Here is a 21,373-nt window from a genome sequence, read left to right as displayed (position 1 = left end):
CATCTGTATAACATCCTCTTTAGATCTCAAAGTACACCTCAGGTTTCCCACTGGCCACTTCACGTGGGATGATCTGCAACATTTGGCGGTATGGGAATAAATGTGTTTGTTCCCCTCAAGAGTACATTGCAGGCTAATTTTTAAAAAAATTATAGTATATCTCAGCGCCAAGGATTCGGGTTCAATTCCGGCTTTGGGTCACTGTCTGTGTGGAGCTTACATGTTCATAAGGACATAAGAACTAGGAGCAGGAGTAGGCCATCTGGCCCCTCGAGTCTGCTCCGCCATTCAATAAGATCATGGCTGATCTTTCTGTGGACTCAGCTCCACTTACCCACCCGCTCACCGTAACCCTTAATTCCTTTACTGTTCAAAAATGTATCTGTCCTTGCCTTAAAAACATTCAATGAGGTAGCCTCAACTGCTTCACTGGGCAGGGAATTCCACAGATTCACAATTCTTTGTGTGAAGAAGTTCCTCCTCAACTCAGTCCAAAATCTGCTCCCCCTTATTTTGAGGCTATGCCCCCTAGTTCTAGTTTCACCCACCAGTGGAAACAACTTCCCTGCTTCTATCTTATCTATTCCCTTCACAATCTTATATGTTTCAATAAGATCTCCCCTCATTCTTCTGAATTCCAATGAGTATAGCCCTAGTCTACTTAGTCTCTCCTCATAAGCCAACACTCTCAGCTCCGGAATCAACCTAGTGAATCTCCTCTGCACCCCCTCCAGTGCCAGTATATCCTTTCTCAAGTAAGGAGACCAAAACTGTACACAGTGCTCCAGGTGTGGCCTCACCAGCACCTTATACAGCTGTAACATAAACTCCCTGTTTTCGCTCCATCTGACGAAGGAGCTGTGCTCCGAAAGCTTATGGTATTTGCTACCAAATAAACCTGTTGGACTTTAACCTGGTGTTGTGAGACTTCTTCCTGTGCTTACCCCAGTCCAACGCCGGCATCTCCACATCATAATCTCCATCCCTCCAGCAATGAAGGACAAAATTATATTTGCCTTCTTAACTTCCTGCTGCACCTGCAAACCAACTCCTTGTGATTCTTGCACAAGGACACCCAGGTCCCTCTGCACAGCAGCATGCTGCAATATTTTACCATGTAAATAATAGTCCATTTTGCTATTATTCCTACCAAAATGGATGACTCACATTTACCAACATTGTACTCCATCTGCCAGACCCTGGCCTACTCACTTAGACTATCTATATCCCTTTGCAGACTTTCAGCATCCTCTGCACACTTTGCTCTGCCACTCATCTTAGGGTCATCTGCAAATTTTGACACACTTGGTCCCCAACTCCAAATCATCAATGTAAATCATAAACAATTGCGGTCCCAACACTGATCCCTGAGGCACACCACTAGTCACTGATCACCAGCCAGAAAAACACCCATTTACCCCCCCCTCTCTGATTTCTGTTAGCTAACCAATCCTCTATCCATGCTAATACATTACCCGTAACACTGTGCACCTTTATCTTATGTAGCAGTCTTTAGTGCAGCACCTTATCAAATGCCTTCTGAAAATCCAGATACACCACATCCATGGGTTCCCCATTGTCCACTGTGCATGTAATAATCTCCCTATGTCTGCGTGGGTTTCCTCCTATACTCCAAAGATGTGCCGGTTAGGTGGATTGGCTATGCTAAATTGCCCCTTAGTGTCCAAAGATGTGCAAGTTAGGTGGACTGGCTATGCTAAATTGGCCCTTTGTTTCCAAAGATGTGCAGGTTAGGTGGATTGGCCATGCTAAATTGCCCCTTAGTGTCCAAAGATGTGCTGGTTAGGGTGGATTGCCTATGCTAAATTGCCCCTTTGTGTCCAAAGGCATGCAGGTTAGATGGATTGCCCATGCTAAATTGCCCCTTTGTGTTCATAGATGTGCAGGTTAGATGGATTGGCCTTGCCAAATTGCCCCTTCACATCCCAGGATTTCCAGGTTAGATGGATTGACTATGCTAAATTGTTCCTTATTGTCCATAGATGTGCAGGTTAGGTGGATTGGCTATGCTAAATTGTCCCTTACGTTCAGGGGACTAGCAGGGTAAATCCGTGGCGTTACAGGTGGGATTGTTGGTGCAGGCTCGATGGGCTGAATGGCCTCCTTCTAGCCTGTAGGAATTCCATTTTCTTTTGGGGGGAGGCAGTGTATATTAACCACAAAATGCTAACATAACAAACATGGGGATTCTGCTGTTTTTTTGGAAGGTAACGATGATTGGGGTTATTGAAATGTAGTCAATTTCACTATCCCTGGCAATATAACTATTTGTAATACACTGTACTTGCAAAAATGTCCCAACAGTTCTGATGGTGAGTTCTCCCCCTGCTTCTCCTCCTGGCCACCCAAACACACACGCGGATCTAAATGCAATGAGTTGAGACAGACAATTATTTAACCATCATTTTCCTTCATATAATTTTAAGGAAGAAATAGGTCATTGCAAATTTAACTCGGGAGATAACATGCACACTAAGCCTTTTTTTTGAGGGGGAGAGTGAGGGAAAGGATTGCAGAATCAGAAGCTGTTTTTTTTTAGGGGTAAATCCCACCAAGTCAACTTTGGAATTGAAATGTTAGGACCCTCTTGGGAGATGCCAGATAAGGGGCTCTGAAAGAGAGTCCTGTTGTGTATGTGGGTGTGTGTATATGCCTCTCCCCCCACAGCCATCCCCTCTCTAAGAGGGGCGTGGTAGCCCCTGGATTCTCATCTGCAGCTGATGTACTTGGTGACCGCCTTGGTGCCCTCTGAGGCGGCGTGCTTGGCCAGGTCGCCGGGCAGCAGGAGGCGGACAGCCGACTGGATCTCCCGGCAGGACAGGGTCTGCTGCTTGCTGTAGTTGACCAGGCGGGAGGCCTCGCAGGCCAGCCGCTCGAAGATGACGTTGACGAACGAGTCCAGCACGGACGTGGCCTGGCAGGAGATGTGGCGCCGAGGATGCACCTGCTTCAGTACCCGGTGGATGTAGAGGCCGTAGCTTTCCTTACGCCGCCTCCTGCGCTTCCTGCCGGCCCGGGTTCTGCCCGATCTCGCTGCCTTGTTCGCCGTTTGCTTGGGCCCTTTTCTGGGCGCCGTGCGCTTGTTCTGAGACATGATGGTCTCAGGTGAGTCTCTGCTCAGGTGAGGCGCGGCCGCCGCCGCCAGCTATTTAACTGCTGGCCGTATGCAAATGAGGGATTGGAGAGCGGCGCGTTCCCATTGGCGGAGAGGGCCCAGCATCCATTGTGACGTAATCACGATTGAAGTAAATTGACCAATCAGCAACGCCCCCGCCAACTTGTTACACTTGAAGGCTCAAATGTCCTAACTTTTGCTGCATTTCAGAGAAGTCCCTGCTGCCATCAGATTTTTGAATGGACTTACCTTATATTAATAGTTGATCTTTCTCCACACCCTAGCTGTGACCAAAACACTGCATTCTGCACCTTCTCCTTTCCCTCTCCCCTACGTACTCTATGAGCAGTATGTTTTGCCTGTACAATGGCCGGAATTTTCCGACTGTTCAGGACAGCGGGATTTTCCCATCCTGCAGCAGCGAACAGAGATTCGGCTTGTTGCCAAATTCACTGTCTTCACTGCAGCTTGAGTGTGGCGTGGACAGGTGGTAAGATCATGCCCCACACTTTTCACTGTATCCCAATACGTGTGACAATAATAAATCAAAGAACAAAGAACAATACAGCACAGGAACAGGCCCTTCGGCCCTCCAAGCCTGCGCCGCTCATGTGCCCAACTAGAGCATTCGTTTGTATCCCTCTATTCCCAGTCTGTTCATGTGGCTATCTAGATCCCAGCGTGTCCGCCTCAATCACCTTGCTTGGGAGTGCATTCCAGGCCCCCACCACCCTCTGTGTAAAATACGTCCCCCTGACATCTGTGTTGAACCTTGCCCCCTCACCTTGAACCCGTGACCCCTTGTGTTCGTCACCTCTGACCTGGGAAAAAGCTTCCCACTGTTCACCCTATCTATGCCCTTCATAATTTTATACACCTCTATTAGGTCGCCCCTCATCCTCCATCTTTCCAGGGAGAACAACCCCAGTTTACCCAATCTCTCCTCATAACCAAGCCCCTCCATACCAGGCAACATCCTGGTAAACCTTTTCTGTACTCTCTCCAAAGCCTCCACGTCTTTCTGGTAGTGTGGCGACCAGAACTGGACGCAGTATTCCAAATGTGGCCTAACCGACATTCTATACAGCTGCAACATCATACGCCAACTTTTATATTCTATGCCCCATCCAATAAAGGCAAGCATGCCATATGCCTTCTTCACCGCCCTCTCCACCTGTGCTGCCACCTTTAAGAATCTGTGGACTTGTACACCCAGGTCCCTCTGTGTGTCTATACTCCTGATGGTTCTGCCATTTATTGTACAGCTCCCCCTTACATTAGATCTACCGAAATGCATTACTTCGCATTTATCTGGATTAAATTCCGTCTGCCATTTCTCCACCCAATGTTCCAGCCTGTCTATATCCTGCTGTATTCTCTGACAATGTTCATCACTATCCGCAACTCCAGCAATCTTTGTGTCGTCCGCAAACTTACTGATCACACCAGCTACATCTTCCTCCAAATCATTTCTATATATCACAAACAGCAGAGGTCCCAGTACAGAGCCCTGCGGAACACCACTAGCCACAGACCTCCAACTGGAAAAAGACCCCTCCACTGTTACCCTCTGTCTTCTATGGCTAAGCCAGTTCTCCACCCATCTAGCTAGCTCACCTTTTATCCCGTGAGATTTAACCTTTTGCACCAGCCTGCCATGAGGGACCTTGTCAAACGCTTTACTAAAATCCATATCGACGACATCCATGGCCCTTCCCTCATCAATCGTTTTTGTCGCCTCCTCAAAAAACTCAACCAAATTTGTGAGGCATGACTTCCCTCATACAAAACCATGCTGTCTATCGCTAATGAGATTATTCAGTTCTAAATGCGCATATATCCTATCTCTAAGAATCTTCTCCAACAATTTCCCTACCACAAACGTCAAGCTCACCGGCCTATAATTACCCGGGTTATCCTTGCTACCTTTCTTAAAGAACGGGACCACATTTGCTATCCTCCAATCCTCTGGGGCCTCACCTGTGTCCAGTGAAGAGACAAAGATTTCTGTTAGAGGCCCAGCAATTTCATCTCTTGCCTCCCTGAGGAGTCCAGGATAGATGCCATCTGGCCCTGGGGATTTGTCTGTCTTAATGTTTCCTAAAAAACCTAACACTTCCTCCCTTGTAATTGAGATTTTTTCTAACGGGTCAACACATCTCTCTGAGACACTACCAGTCAACATGTCCCTCTCCTTTGTGAATACTGATGCAAAGTATTCGTTTAGGATCTCTCCTACTTCCTTTGGTTCTAAGCATAATTCCCCCCCTTTGTCCCTGAGAGGTCCGATTCTTTCCCTAACAACCCTCTTGTTCCAAACGTATGTATAAAATGCCTTAGGATTCTCCTTAATCCTGTCTGCCAAGGACATTTTGTGACCCCTTTTTGCCCTTCTAACTCCCTGTTTGAGTTCTTTTCTACTTTCTCTGTATTCCTCCAGTGGTCCATCTGTTTTTAGCCTGGACCTCTTTTTTCTTTTTGATTAGCCCCACAATTTCATTGGTTATCCACGGCTCCTGAATCCTACCTTTCCGATCCTTCCTCTTTACAAGCACATGCCTGTCCTGCAGTCCTATCAACTGCTCTTTAAAAGACTCCCGCATGCCAGATGTGGATTTACCCTTGAACAGCCTCTCCCAATCAACAGCCACCAAATCCTGCCTAATCCGGCTGTAGTTAGCCTTCCCCCAATTCAGCATCTTACCCATAGAACAACACTCATCTTTTTCCATTACTATCCTAAAGTTTACAGAATTGTGGTCACTATTTGCCACATGTTCCCCTACTGAAACTTTGATGACCTGACCGGGCTCATTCCCCAGTACTAGGTCCAGTATAGCCCCCTCTCTAGTTGGACTGTCAACATATTGTTCCAAAGAATCTTCCTGTACGCATTTTATAAATTCAATGGTCTGCTCCCTCCAGGACAACATGACGACAAATGGAATCAAACAGGCCCTTGCCCTAGGCTCCCCCCCTCCCCCACTCTGTTTACCACCATCTTCTCCCCACTCCCCACCGGGAAGCAATGGCCTCATGGTATTATTGCTGGACTATTAATCCAGAAACTCAGCTCATGCTCTGAGGTTCGACTCCTGCCCCGGCAGATGGTGGAATTTGAATTCAGTAAAAAAACATCTGGAATTAATGAATTGATTACCATAAAACCATTGTCGATTGTCGGAAAAACCCGTCTGGCTCACCAATGTCCTTTAGGGAAGGAAATCTGCCATCCTTATCCTGTTAGAGTTCTTTGAGGAGGTAACAACAAAGTTGGATAAGGGAGAACCAGTGGATGTGATTTATTTAGATTTCCAGAAGGCCTTTGCCAAGGTGCCACATTGGAGACTGTTAAATACGCTAACTAGCCTAGAGTTATCTATTTCAGGTCTCCCTCCCTTTTTGAATAAGACTGTTCCATTGGTAGGTTTCCAATCCTCTGGGACTTCCTCAGAGTTCACAGATTCTTGGAAAGTTACTATCAGTGCATCCACTATATCTGCAGCTACTTCCATGATGTCACAAAAATTTAACAGAATAACAGATCCACTTGCCAATGTGCAGAAGAAACTAGACCATAAGACGTAGGAGCAGAAGTAGGCCATTCAGCCCATCGGGTCTGTACTGCCATTCAATGAGATTGTGACTGATCTGATGTGATCAGAGAAGGTTCACCAGGTTGATACCAGAGATGAGGGGTGTGGCTTATGAGGAGAGATTGAGTAGATTGGGCCTGTACACGTTGGAGTTCAGAAGGCTGAGGGGAGATCTTATAGAGACATATAAGATAATGAAGGGGCGAGACAGGGTAGAGGCAGAGAGATTCTTTCCACTTAGAAAGGAAACAAGAACTAGAGGACACAGCCTCAAAATAAGGGGGAGTCAGTTTAGAGCAGAGTTGAGGAGGAACCTCTTCTCTCAGAGGGTAATGAATCTCTGGAATTCTCTGCCCTATGAAGCAGTGGAGGCTACCTCGTTAAATATGTTTAAGTCACAGGTGGATAGATTTCTGATCAATAAGGGAATTAAGGGTTATGGGGATCAGGCGGGTAAGTGGAACTAAACCACTATCAGATCAGCCATGATCTTATTGAATGGCGGGGCAGGCTCGAGGGGCTAGATGGCCTACTCCTGCTCCTATTTCTTATGTTCTTATGTTCTTATAATGCTCAACTCCACTTTCCTGCCTTATCCCCATAACCCTCGATTCCCTTACTGATTAACAATCTGTCTGTCTCAGCCTTGAACATACTCAGTGACCCGGCCTCCACAGCCCTCTGCGGGAAAGAATTCCACAGATTCACTCCCCTCTGAGAGAAGAAATTCCTCCTCATCTCTGTCTTCAATGAGAATGATCCCTAACAGAAATGCCATCACATGGTTTGCAGCATTAGTCCATCCTTGTGGCACTGCTGCCTCACAGCGCCAGGAGCCCAGGTTTAATTCCAGCCTTGGGTGACTGACTGAGTGGAGTTTGCATGTTCTCCCCATGTCTGCACGGGTTTCCTCTGAGTGCTCTGGTTTACTCCCACATGTGAAGGTTAGGTGGTTTGGCCGTGCTAAATTGTCCCTTAGTGTCCAAAGATGTGCCGGGTAGGGTGGATTGGCTGTGCTAAATTTCCCCTTAGTGTCTAAAGATGTGCAGGTTAGGTGGATTGGCCATGCTAAATTGCCCCTTAGTGTCTAAGGATGTGCAGGTTAGGAGGATTGGCCATGCTAAATTGCCCCTTAGTGTCTAAAGATGTGTGGGTTACATTGATTTGCCTTGCTAAATTGCCCCTTAGTGTCCAAATATGTGTAGGCTAGGTGGATTGGCCATACTAAGTTGTCCCTTAGTGTCCAAAGATATGTAGGTTAGGTGGATTGGCCATGCTAAATTGTCTCTTAGTGTCCAAAGATGTGTGGATTACGTTGATTGTTCTTGCTAAGCTGGCCCTTAGTGTCCAAAGATGTGTGGGTTAGGGTGGATTGGCCATGCTAAATTGCCCCTTAGTGTCCAAAGATGTGCAGGTTAGGTGGATTGGCCATGCTAAATTGCCCCTTAGTGTCCAAAGATGTGCAGGTTAGGTGGATTGGCCATGCTAAATTGTCCCTTAGTGTCCAAAGATGTGCCGGGTAGGGTGGATTGGCCATGCTAAATTGCCCCTTAGTGTCTAAAGATGTGTAGGCTAGGTGGATTGGCCATGCTGAATAGCCCTTGTGTCCAACGATGTGCTGGTTAGGTGGATTGGCCAGGCTAGGTTGCCCCTCAGTATCCAAAGATGTGCGAGTTAGGTTGATTGGTCATACTAAATTGCTCCTTACTGTCAGGGGGATTAGCAGTGTAAATGTGGGGTTATGGGGATAGGGCCTGGTTGGGATTGTTGTCAGTGTGTGTTTGATGGGCTGAATGACCTCTTTCTGCACTGTAGGGATTCTATGATTGTCAGACTGGAAGATTTCCAGAGGCAACATAATTTTTGTTTCCCCCAAATAGATTTCTCAGCATCTGTTGCTATTGTTTTGTAAACCTCTTAAGTTAATATACACCTAATATTTTGGGGGGAAATTGGAGTTAATAGATGCTAACAGGAAAAAGGGTGATTTGTTATTAGGACTTGGACTGGAATAGGATATAGATGAGCTGTGGTTGACAAAGGAAGGTTTCTCAATCACAAAAATGTTAGTGTTGTGACGATATTGTGCCTTTAAGTAATGTATTTGTGTCATGTTTCTTGTGCAGGATTTGTTTTAGCAGCTTGTTCTATTATTGGTGCCATATTGTTGGCCCCATGTTGTTACTGCAGCAGCATAATTGATCTTAATTGCTAAAATGTTTGTTTTAATTTGGACTAATGCAGGGTTGTTATTTTAGTTTATTCCCCTTGGGGGTTTTTAATTCGTTTTTTTACAGATAAAGTCAGATGACTGGGTGGGGCTAGGCTCACAGAGAAACCCAATTGAGTTGCTGTTTGAGATCGGTAAAGAGCAGAAATAGTTCTTTTTCTGAAGTCTGGAGACTGGAATCTATGAGGAACTAGGTTTCTCTCTCTGAAGTTCTGCTGCTGGAAGGTATCTCTTTCTCTGGAGGCTGCTGTATGGGAGTCAGAAGGCAGGTCTATTTCTGTATGTGTCCAGAGAGGTTAAAAACTGGAAATCTAGCATACATGTGAGCTGGGTTTTTTTTGTGTTAATTGGTTCTGAAGAATAATGTATGTCTATGGGGATATTGCTTAAATTGGGATTATAGAGATGGATGGCTATTAAGAATTATACTTTGTCATGTTTAAGTGTTTTAACTGAAAAAGGTTATGCTAATTTTTTGTTATATTGTAACTTTGTTCTTAATTTGATTCTTAGTTCTTAGTTTGATTTAATAAAAACTACCTAGTGAGTCAATAGAATCATACCTAGAGTGAAACACCCTACACTCACATTAATGCGAAAATCAAATAAATTTGGGATCCAGCCTAACTTCATAACACACCGATATCTCATCTGGTCTCTGAAAGCATAAAGGTACAGCAAGTGATTAGGAAGGAAATTGGAGTGTTGACATTTATTGCAGGAGGAATGGAATATAAAGAAAGGGAAGCTTCACTGGAACCATACAGGAGCTTGGTGAGATCATGTCTGGAGTCCTGTGCAAATCTCCTGATTTTTAAAATAATAAGATAAAATTCCATTCAAAGCGGTTTAGAGAAAGTTCACTCAACTCATTCCTGCGGTGAAAGGCTAACGAATTACATGCTCAGTCACACTTTTATTAAATTTGTCACAAACAACACTTCATGTCGTTCATGGGCGGCATGCTGGCACAGTGGTTAGCACTGCTGTCTCACCGCGCTGGGGACCCGGGTTTGATTCCTGGCTTGTGTCACTGCCTGTGCGGAGCCTGCATGTTCTCCCGCATCTGCATGCGTTTCCTCCGGGTGCTCTGGTTTCCTCCCAAAGTCCAAAAGACGTGCTGGTTAGATGAAGTGGCCATGCTAAATTCTCCCTCAGTGTACCCGAACAGATGCTGGAGTGTGGCGACTAGGGGATTTTCACAGTAACTCCATTGCAGTGTTAATGTAAGCCTACATGTGACACTAATAAATAAACTTAAAACTTTCTCAATAGGTTTGTTAGTCCAAACACTTGACCATTCAGTCCAGAGTTAAAAAAACATCCTTATTCTTTGGCCTGTCCACAAACATAATTTATAGCCAGAAATTGGAATGAGAAGCTTCCAGGTTTGGCCGGCTCTCAATCAAGTCTTGTGTTTATCAGTTATAACTTAGGAATAGTATTTTGGCAATCAAATGATATGCTGCTGTATAAAAAAAGAAACATTTGCATTTATATAATGTCTTTCACCGCTTTAGGAGCTCTCAACGTGCTTTGCAGCCAGATTAGGTGAAGGGTAGCCACTTGTAGGAGTGCCGCCCTGTCAGAAGTGCTGCCTTCTAGCTGAGGCAATTCCTACAGGACAACAGTAAGTTCACTTCCAAAATACCTCGGAAAAGGCGTGAAAGGCACTACACAAGACTGCCTGAGACATCTTTGTGGTGCTTTCGTTGTGGAAGGCAAAGGGTGGCGGGTGAAAATGTTTAATTTGCCCTGGTGCCTGGGAGAGGGGTGGCTCAGTGTAGGTGGGCTAGGGAGCATGCGCCGAGTGGAAGGCCTCGTCGCCATCGCGTCCGCTTTGTGTGTTGGGGAGCATGCGCTGTGTGGGGTGGTGAACGGACGCGGAGTGGTGTGGGGAGCATGCGCCGAGTGGGAGGATTCGCCACTATCGCGTCTGCTTTGAGTATTGAGGAGCATGCGCAGAGTCGTTTGGTGAACGGACGTCTGAGTGAATTGGGGAACATGCGCGCGGTGGGTTGCGGAGCAGGCATCGAATGGGTAAGGAAACACGTGCGCTGGGTGGGTTGGGGAACACGTGCGCTGGGTGGGTTGGGGAGCGCGCGCCGGCTCCCAGTGGGAGGACTCGCCTCTATCGCGTCGGCTTTGGGTATTGAAGAAGCACCGCTGCCGCCGCCCGCTCTGTAGTTCTGCTCCCGGCGGCGAGGAGCGCGGGACGAGGAGGGCGAAGGGAAGGTGCGAAAGGCGCCACCGCCGCAAATGGCTTCGGGCGATCTGCTCGAAGGCCCCTCCCGAGGCAGAAAGCTGAGGAGGCGGAGGGGCCCGCCGCCCTCCAGGGTGCGGCAAGTGGCGGGAGCGCCCACCGTGTCGGGCCACATCGTGGAGGCGGTGGCTTCTTCCCGGGAACGCCGCGGCCTGTCGCTGGCCGGCGTCAAGAAGGCGTTGTCGGCCGCCGGCTACGACGTGCCGCGGATCAACTCGCGGGTGAACCAAGCGGTGCGGAGCCTGGTCAGCGGCGGCTCGCTGCTCCAGACCGCCGGCACCGGGGCCTCCGGCTCCTTCAGGATCAACCGGCAGCATCTGGAGGGACAGAGCCGCGCCTCCGCCGCCCCCAAAGCCCAGGGGGGCGGCCGGCCGCGGAGGAGAGCGGCCGCTGGGCCCAGAGCCAAGGTGAAGAGGAGCCCGGCCCGGCTGAAGAAGAAACCGGGAGGAGGCCGGAGGAAGGGAGCCGCTGCCGGCGGCGGGCGGAGGAAAAGAGCCAAAGCCACCGACGTCCGGAGGTTGGGCGGGCGGCTCCGGAAAGCGCGCAAGGAGCCGGCGCCTGAAGGGGATCCGGCCGCCGGGCAGGAAGGGGAAGAAGAGGCGGCAGCAACTGAGAAAGAAACCGAGGAAACAACCGGGCGGCAGGAAAGCAAAACGGTGAAGGAGGAAAAATAAAGAATAAAAATCAATAACAAAAGGCTCTTTTCAGAGCCACCGACTCCCTCAGAGAAAGAGGAATAATCAGAAAATAAACCCCCAAATTCATAAAACATCCTCTAAAAATCATTGGGAATCAAACACTGGATGTTGCAAATGTGAAATAAAAATAGAAAATACTGGAAAAACTCAGCCTTTGGAGAAATATCCGGTCCCGCCGCAGTGAAGTGGACGGAGATTTCGCCAAATTTTCCGTCCTGGTTTTAAAACAGGATTGAATCCCAGACAAACAGCAAAAAAATTATTAAAATAAAATACAAATGCGGGACATTATCCATTTCCCTTCCGTCGGCGACCGGAAAATTTAAGGTGTGATTTCTACATGATGTTTTTTGGGGTTTCCCTCTCCCCAAACCAGGTTGAATCTCCTTCCCACCAATTTTTTGAAAAGATACCTTCCTGTGATTTCTGCGAATTGAAGATGAGCTTGATCCAGGTTGAGTCAATGGGAATTGAGGATTTCCAATCCTTCATTTGCATGGTGTTGTGTATATAAGGGGCTGCAGGTTTGTATCCAGGTTATTATTTCCCGTCTGTCCCAGTCGGGGAGGTGAAGGAATCGGAAGATCTGGCCATGCCGACTGCCGCTGTCTCCACCAGTGCCACCACCGTGGGCTCCAAGGGCTCCCTGTCCAAGAAAGGCTCCAAGAAGACAGCAATGAAGATGTCCAGGAAGGGGGACAAGAAGCACCGGCGCAGCAGGAAAGAGAGTTACAGCATCTACATCTACAAAGTGCTGAAGCAGGTCCACCCGGACACCGGCATCTCCTCCAAGGCCATGAGTGTCATCAACTCGTTCGTCAGCGACATCTTCGAGCGCATCGCCGGCGAGGCTTCCCGCCTGGTCCACTACACCCGGCGCCAGACCATCTCCTCCCGGGAGATCCAGAGCGCTGTCCGCCTCCTGCTGCCGGGAGAGCTGGCCAAGCACGCCGTCTCCGAGGGCACTAAGGCGGTCACCAAGTACACCAGCTCAAAGTAGAGGGAGAGGGTTAAACAAATCGACAATCAAAACAAAACGGCTCTTCTAAGAGCCACTTACAAATGTCTGAACAGGGAGGGCTGTATCAATCTGTTAACCGAGCAGGATCCACACAACTTCAAATTTGCCAAAGCAAATCAAACCTGCAACATACCAGAACAAAATATAAATTTAAAAGTGCTGGATAAACTCAGCATTCCTAACACACTTAAACATTTTCCAACTTAATACAACCAAAACTTCCAACTCAAAGCGAATCAAACTTGCAACATACCAGATCAAAATAAAAGTTATAAATAAAAAAGTGCATGCCAGAACAATTTCAAACGCAGCAAAACCAAAATCTCAACTTAACCAACACAACTTCAAATTTAACAAAACAAATCAAACTTGCAACATGCTCATGTAAAATAAAAGCACAATGTTTGATTAACCCGACATTCCTAACAGCAGAATATTTTCCAATTTAATAATACAACAGAAACCTCCAATTTAACAACAACTAGAATTTCAGATTTACCAACTTGCAACATGCCAGGAAAAAAACAACACTTAAACACAAAAACAAAAGCAACAATGCTGGATAAACTCAGCATTTCTAACACACCAGAACAATTTTCAACTTCGCAAATAATCAAAATTTATAAACTTAAAACGTTAGATTTACCAAAGTGAATAAAACTTGCAACACACCAGGGCAAAATACCACATAAAATATCAATGCTGGATAAACTCAACATTTCTAACACTAGAATTATTACCAATTTAACAATACAACCAAAACGTGAAAGTTACCAAAGCGAATAAAACTTAACAAACAAAATTTCCAATGTGACAGAATAAACAAAATCTAAAACTCTGCAGAAGAATCAAAACTTTAGTTCCAACTCTCCGCCTGCAGTGGCTTACTTCAGAAAAAGATAATCCTTGGAGTCGCACCTGTTGTATCCAAATTGCACTTTCATTTGTTAAATCTGCTTCATCCACATTTCTCACCTTGACTAGAGATTAACTAAAATTGAGAAATTGATAACAATCTGGTTGCTGTTTCAATGTGTTAAAAGGATTAATGTGCTGAGAAAATGCCTAATCTCATGTTGAATGGGAGATCGCACAAAGAAAGTCTTTCACTCCAGCTTGGCACAGGGTCTGTTTAAATTGTTTTATTGTAATGCGGTTTAAAAGTAAATAAATTAAGAGGATGAACTGAGAAGATCCTGGAGCTTTGTTTTCCTCTTAGTTTGGAGGAGATCTTCGATCTTTGCTCAGAGTTAGTCTTTGACCCTGATCTTTGCTCCTGCAGAGTTGATATTTGGCTCCTGGATTTGAAATTTGACTCCAGGAGTTGCTTCTCTGACTCCTGGAGTTTCTCTTTCACTTCTGGAGTTTTGTCTCCTAAAGTTGCCCTTTAGCTCCAGAATTGATATTTTGACTCCTGGAGTCTCTTTGGCTCTGCAGCGTCGGCTTCACCCGGTTAAATAGCGGGGGCGGCGGCGCCGGAGGAAACTCTTCCTTTCCCGCCAGAGGGAGGGAGAGATTCTTTGGGGCCGGGGGTAGAGTCAGAGATCCAGCCCGGGGGGAGGGAGGGAAACCCATGGCCGACACCCAGGCGGCCCGCAGGAGAGGAGGAGGAGCAGGGGGGAAGAAGCCCAAGGGCCGGGGCGGCGGCAGGAGCAGCTCGGCCACGGTGTCGGAGCGGATCCTGGAGGCGGTGTCCAGCGGCAAGGCGGGGCGCCGCGGGATCTCCCTGGCCGCCGTCAAGAAGCTGCTGTTGGGCAGCGGCTACGACGTGGCGGCCAACAAGTGGCGGCTCCGGCAGGCGGTGCGGAGCCTGGTCAGTAAAGGCTCCCTGGTGCAGACCTCGGGCAGCGGCGCCTCGGGCTCCTTCAAACTGCCCGCCCGGGAGGAGGCAGCGGCTGCGGACCGGCCGGACAGGAGGCCCCGGAAGAGGGAGCCGCCTGTCTCGCCCGCCGCCGCCACCTCCGGCCGGGGCAGCCGCAAAGCCGCCGTCAAGAGACCCAAGAGGCAGCTCGTCCCCCGCAAGATGAGGCGGGTCTCCGCCAGGAAAGCGGTTGCCGGGGGTGGCCGCAAAGGGGCCAGGAGCCCCGGCAAGAGGGGCAGGAAGGCGGCGGCCAGACGCCCCGCCAGAGGCGGCAGGAAACCGAAGGCCAAACCCCGAAGAGGAGCGGCCAAGCCCCCTCAGGAGCAGCAGCAGGAGGAGGGGAAGGAGAACAGCCAGGCCCCGGCTCCCGAGGAAACCTCCGCCTCGGAGAAAACCAGCCAGGCTTGCTCGGAGATCGCAGGCAACATCTGAGGGACAGAGGAGAAGGGTCGTAAATCCACATTCAACATTTAAAACATGCCACACAACAAAAAAAGGCTCTTTTCAGAGCCACCAAATATTTCAGAAAGCCAAACCCTCTCACTGGGCCGTAAGTCCACATTGAACATTCAAAGAAACTAAAGCTGAGCTAAAAAATTCAAAAGGAGTGAAACTTGAGTCACAATCAGCTCTTTTCGGAGCCACCAAATATGTAAGAAAGAGCCAGAACCCTCTCCCTGGGTCGTAGATCCTCATCCAGAACTCAAAAGAAACTAAATTTGAACCCAAAAAAACTCGAAAGAAACGAAATCTGAACCAAAAAAGGCTCTTCAGGGCCACCAAACATTTCAGAAAGCCGGGACGTACATAGCAAGAGTAAACCATTCAGCCCTTCGAGCCTATTCCCCCACTTTGACCATGACTAATTAAATTCAATATCCTGATTCCCTCCCCCCCCCCCATACCCCTTGATCCCTTTAGCCCCAAGAGCGATATCTAATTTCTTCTCGAAATCACACAACGTTTTGGCCTCAACTACTTTCTGTGGGAGTGAATTCCACACATTCACCACCCTCTGGGTGAAGAAATTTCTCCTCACCTCAGTCCTAAAAGGTTCACCCCTTATCCTCAAATTATGACCCCTAGTTCTGGATTCCCCCGCCATTGGGAACATCCTTTCTCCATCTATCCTGTCTAAAGCAAAGAATGTTCGTCGAGCATTCGAAAGGAACGAAATTTCAACATCAAAAACGACTCTTTCGAGCCACGAAACATTTCAGACAGAACCAGACCTACCAGTCTGGTTGTCAGAAAGTTCCAATTGAAGCGGGTTTGTAGGCGGACAGACTTAAAAATAAACAGATAATATTCTTTGTTTGAATTTCAGATTTCCGCAGCATTTTGCTGTCGTGTTAATGAAATGATCTTTATTTAAGAAAAAAATAATAAATTAGCTTATCGCAATACTGAAACACTTAGGAATTTCACTGAAACGAAAACAGAAAATGCTGGAAAATCTCAGCAGGCCTGACAGCTTCTGTGGAGCGAGAATAGAGCCAACGTTTCCAGTCTGGGTGATTCTTCGTCAGAGCACAGTTCACTGAAATCTCCAAAGATGTCCAGAAATCGTTTAAACTCAACTCGAAATTTAAACTGGGAACTATGCTGAGCCGGACGGATATTTTGGTAGAAAATCACCAGTCCTCAACCAGACCGTCACTGTCAGGTAGTCCTCAGACACAGGGGCAACTGATTACACGTTGTCTTTACATATTTGCCTCGGCTTGGTTTATTTTATTTGTGTTTTTTTCGACCCACCCCCTTCATTTCAAGCATAGATTATCCTTTTCTTGCAAAGACAAATACAACATTTCAAAAATTAACCCCGCACTGCATCTTTTGGTTGTCACTGCAGTGATCGATTTCAAGTTGTGATAAACTCATTTTGGAAGTAGAACAGTTCTAGTGATACAAAAATGCTGGAAACTGCCTGGTTTTTGATGGGTACGTGCCCACATACAAATCCTGTTTTCGAAAGAGTTTGAGGGAGGTGAGTCTTGTTCGCCACTTGCATGTGCAAGAATCAATGTTGAAGCAAGAGGCATTTCCCCCTTCATTTGATGCTCTTGGTGTATTTGAATAACCCCGCCTGAGACTGTATTTATCAAGACCACCAACTGGCATTTTTACTGGAAAAAAGATGGAGAGAATCACATAATATCCGCAAATAAGAAAATCATCCTAATACTTGCGAAGGAGTTCATGCACAAATGAGAAATGAGAGTCCTGCGGATAGAATTCTAAAATTCCATTGTAATTCCATTATTTCCACGGTAAAGATTTAGGGAGATCCAAGCTAATAGAATTTGGTGTGTTTATGAGGATATGAACAATGATATCCTTCCAACTCTTCTTTCTCAAAAGAAAAGAATTCAAAATCCCTGATGTGAAGTAATTTCTTCTCATCCCCGCCCTAAATGATCCACCTCTTATTGCAATTCAAGTGCAAGAGAGAGAAATAGGGAGAGAAGTAGAGAGAGAAATAGTTAATTTATGTCCAGACTGTCAGATAGGATGCTATATATCATTCTCTGCTAATATATTTTAATTTATCTTGTCTCTCAGGTAAGATATTAAAATGTTATATCTTTTACTTTGCTAATACATGGTCAATCGCTCAGAGAAGATACTTTCTCTGCGAAAATATTTTATTTTAGATTGTCTCTCAGATATTATATATTATTCTCTGTTGACATATTTTAATTTATGTTCAGTCTCCGATATTACATATTATTCTCTGCTCTCATTATATATATTTTTTAAATACATTGTAATTTATCCTTGATCTCTCAGATAAGATATTTTATATGATTCTCGGATAATATATTTTAATTTATATTGTCCCTCAGTTACTGTAATTACTCTTTGCTAATATATTTTAATTCATAGTCAGTCTCTCAGACAATATATTATTATCTGCCCTCAGACATTATATATTTTTCTTTGCTAATATATTTTATTTTAGATTCTCTCTCAGGTATATGTAGTTGTTTTGCTAATATATTGTAATTTATGTTCAGTCTCTCAGATAAGGTATTTTATATTATTCTCAGACAATATACAGTATTATATATTATTCTCGCCTCTCAGATATTTTATATTTTTCTTTGCTAATAGATTTTATATTGTCTCTCCGCTAATATACTATTATTCTTTGCTAATATATTTTATTTTAGATTCCCTCTCAGATAATATATATATATTTTGATAATATCTTGTAATTTCTGTCCAGTCTCTCGTAAGATATGATATATTTTTCTCCGCTCGCAGAAATTTTATTTATTTTTTTACTAATATATTATAATTTATGTCCAGTCTCTCAGATATTATCTATATATATTTTACTAATATCTTGTAATTTCTGTCCTCCTCCCCCCCCCCCCCCCCCCCCAGCCCCGGGTGTCTCTATCGCGTCCGTTCCGCGGCCTCAAATACGGAGTGTTTGCGCCCGGGAGGGATCGGGCAGCCTGACCTCCCACAGCCGAGCCAAGATGCCCAGGAGGCAGCAGCAGCAGCAGCAGCAGCCACCGCCGCACCCTCCTCCTCCCTCGCCGCCGCCGCGGCACCGGCGGCCCCGCCAGGCGCAGCAGGCCGACGTGCGGATCTCGCAGCTGATCCTGCAGGCGCTGTCGGCCCGCCGGCAGCGGGGCGGCCTCTCGCTCACCTCCCTCCGCAAGGCGCTGCTGGCCAGCGGCTACGACGCGGAGCGCAACAAGCACCGGGTGCAGCTGGCCATCAAGAGTCTGGTGAGCGACGGCTCGCTGGTCCAGGCCAAGGCCACCGGTTCCCTGCAGCTCAAGCGGCAGCCCAGCCAGCAGCAGGGGGAGGCGGTGCAAGGTAAGGGGGAGAGCCAGCAGCTTCCCGCCCCGCCGCCCCAGGAGGAGGCCACCTCCGCCGGCAAAAAGGAGCAAGTCAACCCCGCCAGGAAACCCAGGAGGAGAGTCCAGACCGGCAGGAAAGCCAAGCCTCGGAAAACCAGGAGGTGAATTCAGAGAAAAGACAAAAAAGGCTCTTTTGAGAGCCACTAATTCTCCAAAAGGGTCACTAAACCGAACTGTGAAAATAGAGAAAACTTTATTCCCCTCACCAACCAAAATACACTTTCACATAAATGTACATTACATGACAAAGTGCAATAGCATTTAACTTATCTCCCTTGTTCTGGAATAACTCAATATTATTTCAATGCTTACACATTTACAATTTTAGGTTCCATGTTCTATTGAACATAAAGTACAATAAAATTTAACTCCCTCCCCCCCCCCCCCCCCCCCCACACAAACAAATGTTCTGAAATAACTCATTTCAATCCTTTTGCAGTTACAATTTATGTTCAGTGGGCAATCCCAGGGCAAAGCGTTTCATTTTGAAAATTACATACAATTACATAAAGTGCAATAGAATTTAACAGTGTATTAATTGTATTGAATTATTTCAGAACATGTTTTGAAATACCTCTACAATTTCAATGTTCATATTTACAATCTATATTTCATATTCAGTGCAGTTACCAGGACAAAACGTTTCATATTGAAAATTACACAAAGCACAACAGAATTTAACCTTTTTCTCCCCACAGGACATGTTCTTCTGAAATAATGTTCATATTTACATATATTTATGTTCCACAGTTCAGTACAAAGCCCGAGGCCAAAATACTTCACGTTGAAAATTACATAAAGTGCAATAGAATTTAACGTTTTCTCCCCTACCCAACGTGTTCTTCTGAAATAACTCAATAAAATTTCCATGCTCAGATTTACAATTTATGTCCCAGGTTCGGTGGACTGTCCTACGGCAAAACATGCCATTAAAATTACATGAAGTGCACTAGAATTTAACTTATCCCCATGCAACATATCCCCACTCTGAGGTGGTTTATAGAATTTCAATGTTCTCCATGCTTACAATCTATATTTCATATTCAGGGCACAGCCCAAGGGCAAGAAGTTTCACGTTGGAGTTGCATAAAGTGCAATGGAATTAAACTTTCCCCCTGCCCACACATGTCCCCACTCGGGGATGAATTATACAATTTCAATTTTTTTGATATTTAGAATATAACATGTTCTGGTCGGTCGGGCAGACAGCCTTGGAGGCAAAATATTCCAAATTTAACTCATCCCCACACATGTTCCTTTTTGAGATGATCTGTATGTACAATTTCAATATTGATACTTACCAATTGTATTTTGTATTCAACGCACAACCGAGGGCTAAAGGTAATGTGTAATACAATTCAGCTGGCACGCCCCACAATATGTCCCCACCCGAAGGCACCTCTTGACAATTTAAATATCATGTCCAGCGTAAAAACCCCCAAGGGTTCCACGCAGTTTCCAGCTCCTCTGAGTTAATTAATTTTCAAGAAGGGAGTGTTGCTAATCTTCAAAGAGTTGGGCAGGGTGGCAAGATTTTTGTCTTCATTTCCGGGGTTTGAGCTCCATAAGTAAGTCAAATTTTACAGTAAGAGAAGCAAGGAAAATGATATAAATTATTGATCATAGAAATCCTACAGTACAGAAAGAGGCCATTCGGCCCATCGAGTCTGCACCGACCACAATCCCACCCAGGCCCTACCCCCATATCCCTACATATTTTACCCGCTAATCCACGCATCCCAGGACACTTAAGGGGCAATTTTAGCATGGCCAATCAACCTAACCCGCACATCTTTGGAGTGTGGGAGGAAACCGGAGTACCCGGAGGAAACCCACGCAGACACGAGGAGAATGTGCAAACTCCACACAGACAGTGACTCAAGCCGGGAATCGAACCCAGGTCCCTGGAGCTGTGAAGCAGCAGTGCTAACCACTGTGCTACCGTGCCGCCCATTATTTAGAGAAGTCAGCGAGTTAAATAAATCTTGTATAAAATAACTTCATTATTGTGGAAAATGGTATATTTAATTAAGGAAGTCAGCAGGTTAAATAAATCTCATCAAATAACTTTGCAAGATCCTTGTGAAAAATGAAAATTATTTAAGAGAACTGAGCAACTAAAGTAAATCTCGTATAAATAATTTTATTGTCACTGTGGAACATGATATAATTAATTATTTAGGGCTACCAGCTCATGTTAAATACCTTTATGGCTAATGTAGAACATGTTAGACTGAATTATGGTTTATGTAGTCAAGTCAACGAGTGAAATACATCTTGCATAAAATAATTTAATGATTAATGTGAAAACTGATAATTGGGTTATTTATAGAAATCAGCTCATGTTAAATACCTTTTTAGGTGGAACACAGTATAATTATTGGTCATTTAGTTAAATGATATACCATTTAGTTATTTAGTTAATAGGCTTAATAATATGGTCAGTGATATGGTTATTTAGTTAATTCGAGAATCAAATAAATCTCAGGTCAAATATTTTTATGGTTATTGAATTAAATGATAAAATTAATTATTGCTTATTATTAAATTGGACTTTAACCTGGTGTTTTGAGACTTCTTGCTGTGCCCACCCCAGTCAAGTGTCGGCATCTCCAATCATAACTGCCTTTATGGTTATTCTGGAACATGTTACAATGAATTTTTATGTAATCAAGTCAGCGAGTTAA

The 21,373-nt window shown here is 45.6% G+C and overlaps 3 protein-coding genes across 3 annotated transcripts in view; 2 read left to right on the top strand and 1 right to left on the bottom strand.

Annotated features, from left to right (window-relative positions):
• The window catches only part of csnk2b (casein kinase 2, beta polypeptide), a 296,247-nt gene that overhangs the window by 64,228 nt on the left and 210,646 nt on the right, over window positions 1-21,373 (top strand). The gene's annotated exons all lie outside the window — the stretch shown is intronic.
• Window positions 2,729-3,115, bottom strand: LOC144497607 (late histone H2B.L4-like). Its single transcript, XM_078219048.1, has one exon. It carries the CDS (start codon window positions 3,113-3,115, stop codon window positions 2,729-2,731), a length of 387 nt encoding a protein of 128 aa, XP_078075174.1.
• On the top strand, window positions 12,516-12,923 carry LOC144497803 (histone H2B 7-like). The gene has a single exon (XM_078219239.1). It carries the CDS (start codon window positions 12,516-12,518, stop codon window positions 12,921-12,923), a length of 408 nt encoding a protein of 135 aa, XP_078075365.1.

The sequence above is a fragment of the Mustelus asterias genome, chromosome 8 (genome assembly GCF_964213995.1).
Source record: "Mustelus asterias chromosome 8, sMusAst1.hap1.1, whole genome shotgun sequence".
Taxonomy (NCBI): domain Eukaryota; kingdom Metazoa; phylum Chordata; class Chondrichthyes; order Carcharhiniformes; family Triakidae; genus Mustelus; species Mustelus asterias.
The sequence above is the reverse complement of the archived record's forward strand: the minus strand, read 5'-3'. Positions and strand labels throughout refer to the sequence as shown.